General features: G+C 36.7%; 1 protein-coding gene across 1 annotated transcript; it reads right to left on the reverse strand.

The window, feature by feature from the left end:
• Window positions 1-495: 495 nt before the first annotated feature.
• LOC119081203 lies at window positions 496-1330 on the reverse strand. Its single transcript, XM_037189923.1, has 3 exons — window positions 1175-1330; window positions 627-1109; window positions 496-560 (listed from the first exon to the last, which is right to left on the reverse strand). The coding sequence occupies exons 1-3, from the start codon at window positions 1320-1322 to the stop codon at window positions 529-531; spliced, it is 663 nt and encodes a 220-aa protein (XP_037045818.1). The 5' UTR covers window positions 1323-1330; the 3' UTR covers window positions 496-528.
• Between the last annotated feature and the right edge of the window lie 3659 nt (window positions 1331-4989).

Here is a 4989-nt window from a genome sequence, read left to right on the forward strand (position 1 = left end):
AAAATTTGGCTGCTGCTAAGGTGACTTCTAAGAAATATCATGACCGTACTCTTAATGTCCATAATTTCCATGTTGGTGATCTGGCTGTTGCTACAGCACCTCCCAGAAGTAAGAAACTTGACCCGAAATTTAAAGGGCTATTTGAAATTATTCACAAGTATGACGATCACACTGTAGCTGTTAAGCAGGTTGGGAAAAAACATCCCGAAACTATGAACGTGGTACGTTTGATTCCATATGTGATGTGGCCTGACAGTTTTCAAGAGAAAGATGAGATGAAGGAAATTGCCGTGAAAGGCAAGAATTGATTGCATGACTTACCATCGTTCGTTTGAGCAGTTTTCATATTTTCTTTAGATATTAAATTTTTACCTTAATTTTTCTTTGCTGTTTCCTGTATGCCCATGTACAGCTTCCCTTTTGGTGCCGACGCCGTCTTCAATTACATGCACACAATATATTCTGTATCCATTCTTTATTTTGATATAATTGGTTACACGTTTTGAATTGCATGCTTATGGACCCTCGTTATGCTGGTTCCCCTTCTGTCCAATTGATGCCTGTAAATAGTTATTCATTTGTTACTCACGCTTCCTTTGGATGAGTTTTTTTTTTCTTTTACTTACTGAATTCCCCATCCCATCCTGATGGAATATGCCACTGCTCACGAGCGCATCCACTTTCCAGATTTCGGAACAGCGTTTCACACGCATCCACCCGACCACCTCGTATTCCGACGATGCGTTCCCTTGATCTGGGCAGAAATCGTCTTGCAACGTGAATGCATATGTTTCTGTCCCTTAAGGCACGGATTCCCGCTCCCCCAGCTCCTATTATGATGCCCGCACCCTCATTGTCAGTTAAGAATTGCATTTCACCATTCTGTCTTCCATTACGATGACGGAAGTAATCTCCGTTGGCTAACAGATATTCCATAATCACTTCTCGGTACCCATGTAGGGTCAAAGTAGTTGCTCTCGTTCCTGCGTATGTTAATATACGCAGCCCGGTCACTATGTCCAGGCTTGCCGGCCGCATGAACATTTTTATGAAATTTCTGGTGACTGTCGGTGGTACGAGGAAACGGTAGAAATATTTATGTCGATACCCTACAAGGTGGATATACTGATTTATAATTGTTTCCTATGTTGGTTGTTTTTCTTTTTGTACTTACATGGCATTATTCTCGACACGAGTAATTCCTCGTCACTGTCATCTGATTCCGATTCATCTTGAACTGTCGGCGACGCCGGCGGTAATTGCACTGCTCCATGCGGCACTTGTGGCATCACTCCAACACCTTCAAACACCTTTGGAGTCATGTTTATGTTCTTTTTGTTTTTTTTTTGTTCTTTCTTTTGTGATTTCTGTCCAATTTCACACTTTGGCAGTTTTTTTTAATTAATTTTCGAAAACGGAATTTTTTTTGTCTTTAATTTCTTTTACCACTTTACGCTTTACACTTGTTTTTGTTACGAAATGTTATTCTTTTGCTGATGCTTTATTGGTTTTGAGGGGATTTTTGATATGAATGAACTTAACGGTTGAATTTGAATTGTTGTCAACGCACAGGCGATCTGATATGCACAACACTTCTCTGCTAACTGAATGATTTGTTTCAAATCTTTCTTTGTGAAAGTGAAAATATTTTGACACACAAATTACGCCTTCAACTGTGTGCACTGCAATTATACACCATTCCCTTGGTTACGGTTATTACGTTTTGTGCATTTCTTTTAATATGAGGTTCAGCAGGTCGAATTTCCCTCTTCTTTATGGGTTTGTGCTTGCCAGATGTTTGACCTATGTCCTTCAACACTCTCTTTCATATCTTTTACTACTTGCTTTGAAATTGCATTTATTTTTTTTTGTTATTTTTCTCCTTTCTTTTGACATTTTTCTTTGGAATTGAATTTTATATTCTTGCCTGATCCTTATCTTTATGATTGTTTTACTAACAATTTTTGTAATGTACATAAATGTATCCCTGTATATATGTAATTGGTATATATAGTCTTAACGGGAGTGTTGTATTAAGTGAAACGCACTGCTTGACAATATTATATGGAATGATTCTTTATTCACTTAAGTAACATATTCATGGTTCTTATACTAAAGAGAGAGAACTTACTTCTCTCTTACTTAATATAGTAAGGGGCACTACACCATCCCTCTTCGGCTAGATTGGTGTATGCCAATCGTATTATTATTTATTTCGTACATTATTTATTTCCTTTTGAAAGTTAAACTTTTCTTAGTCTTAAAACTAACCATTGCTTATAATTTATTAATTTTTGGGATTTGATTTCATTTTGTGAGATTGCGACTCTCACCGTCCCTTTTTTTTTTTAAAGAAATTTATAATAACATAATTTCAAACTGAATTGCAGATTGAAATAAAGATTAAATTGTAAATTAACCCTTAATCTTTAACCTTAATTTAAAAATAAAACTTCACAATAAAATCATAAAAATATTAAAATCATTCTTTTATTTTTGTGACGATTCATTCATATTTTCGGACTCTATCTTTATGCACAGTTTTCAAAAACTTGTCGCCATCTGTGATCGTAACATTTGATCCTTGGATATCCTTAACTATGAATGGACCGTCGTAGCGTTCCGAATGTTTATCATATGGCTCCTTAAACAACTTTACTTTATTATTTAACTCTAATTCTATCGGTTTGGCAGAACGGTCATAGTTCATTTTGTTCCTTAGTTTCATCTTGTTAATAAGATTTCTGGCGTCTACGTGTGCTCTTTGTAGTCTGCACTTCGCTTCCCTGCTAAAGTCATCGATATTATAGATTGGGTCAATTCGACCATCCATCCAATCGAATGGGAGCACTGGGCTCTTACAAAATATCAATTCATAGGGGGAGTATTTGAAATCATAAGACGCGTGATGGGAGATATTATAACAGAACGAGAAATATTTTGAATATTCTTCCCAGTTATCGAGCTGACCGGAAATGTAAGTTCTGACATACTCGTTAAACGTTCTGTGACTCCTCTCTGCTGTACCCACTGTCTGATGGTGATAAGCAGTGGATTTGCTGTGGGTCACATGGAAAAGGACCCATAGTCTTTCTAACACTGAATTCACATATTCCGTTCCCAGATCGGTGATGACCTGTTTCATCAGGCCGAAGATTAACACGAAATTATTGAAAATAGCTCTGGCTACCGTAAGAGCCTGTTTGTCCGGAATAGGAATGATTACCAAGTATTTGCTTAAATCGCAAATTAACGTAATCGCATAGCGATTTCCATTAAGGGAAGTAGGCAATGGGCCTATGGTATCTATCACTACTACATCAAAGGGGGCCTGGGGAGTATTTGTTAATACGAGGGCTTCTTTGTTCTTCACACTGACTTTCGTTAGTTTGCACTTCGTACAACTTTTGACAAAAGAGGCAACATCTCGCCTCATGCCTTTCCAGGCATAATAACTCCTTAAGTTTGCGTAGAGTTTCTTGTGACCTACATGTCCTCCAAAAATCGGATTGTCATGAAAGTACATTAAGAGTTCATTTTGTTTTGTCTTATCATTGATCAAAATCGGGCTTTTAATTAACACCATTCGTAGTTTATTCAATTTATTTTTGCAAATTTCTTTAAAAACGTTAATTGATACAAATTTGAACATAATATCGTTTAGCGACCACTGAATTTCGTTAAAATTTTTCTTTATCGCAATTTCTTGTAAACTATTAATTACTTTCTCGAGAATTGATAAATCATTGCGTATTTCTACCGGAACTTTCATACTGATCAGTTTCTTATAATTTTCGTATATATTGAGCTCTATTACCTCGTCTTTACTTCCTTCTGTACGCGTACACATTATTCGAGGTATCTTTTTATTTATATGCGCATTTAATTGTTCAATTACCGGTACGTAACTTATTTCTTGTGTTTTATTTAAATTTTCATTGGTCGTCATTTCATTTTCCTTTTTCAAATTTCTTGTTTTGGATCTTGTCATAACATATACTGTCTTTGTTTTTCCATATAAATCTAGTAAATCTTTAATATTTAATCGCGATAGGGCGTCGGCCACTACATTCTTAGCTCCACTAATGTGTTCTATTGTGAAATCGTAGCCTTCGAGGTCCAGCCTAATACGAATAAGTTTAGGAGACAAAGTCTTGTGCGTAAATAGATAAATAAGTGATTTATGATCTGTACGGACTCGGAACGGTACTCCGTACACATAAGGTCTAAATTGGGTCAAGGCAAAGTGAATGGCCAAACATTCTTGAATTGGAGTCGACTTCACTGCGTCTGCTTTAGACCATGACTTTGATGCATAATAAATTGGTAGATCATTGTCGTCATGTAGCTGACTCAGTACAGCCCCACAACCTGTTATTGAGGCGTCGACTGTGACTATGAAAGTCTTAGAAAAGTCTGGGTAAGCTAAAACTGGTGGTTTTGTCAAAATTTCCTTTAATGTATCGAAACTTTCTTGGCATTGTTCAGTCCATTCAAAGGTCACGTCTTTTTTAGTCAAATTGTTCAATGGTTTTGCTATAGTCGCAAAATGTGGGATGAAACGTCGATAATAATTTGCGAATGATACAAATCTGTGTGCAGCGTTTTTGTCTGTGGGAACTGGATAATTTTTAACTTTCTCGTGTTTCCTAGGGTCTGGCAATATGCCATCAGGAGTACACAAATGTCCTAAAAAGGTTACTTCGGGCTCGAAAAACTTGCATTTATGAGGATGTATTTTCAAATTTCTGTCTCGCAACACTTGGAATACTGCTTTGAGATTTTGTAAATGATGCTTCTCGCTTTTCCCTATCACGACTACATCATCAATATAGAGAAATGCCTGTTCTGGGGGGATACCTGAAAAGGCAATTGTCATCATGCGAGTAAATGAATTCGGTGAAACGTTTAACCCGAAAGGCAAAACTTTCCATCTGTATGACCCAGTACTAGTACTAAAAGACGTTATGTCTCTGGAATTCTTTTCTA

This window comes from Bradysia coprophila, unplaced genomic scaffold, assembly GCF_014529535.1.
Source record: "Bradysia coprophila strain Holo2 unplaced genomic scaffold, BU_Bcop_v1 contig_356, whole genome shotgun sequence".
Lineage (NCBI taxonomy): Eukaryota > Metazoa > Arthropoda > Insecta > Diptera > Sciaridae > Bradysia > Bradysia coprophila.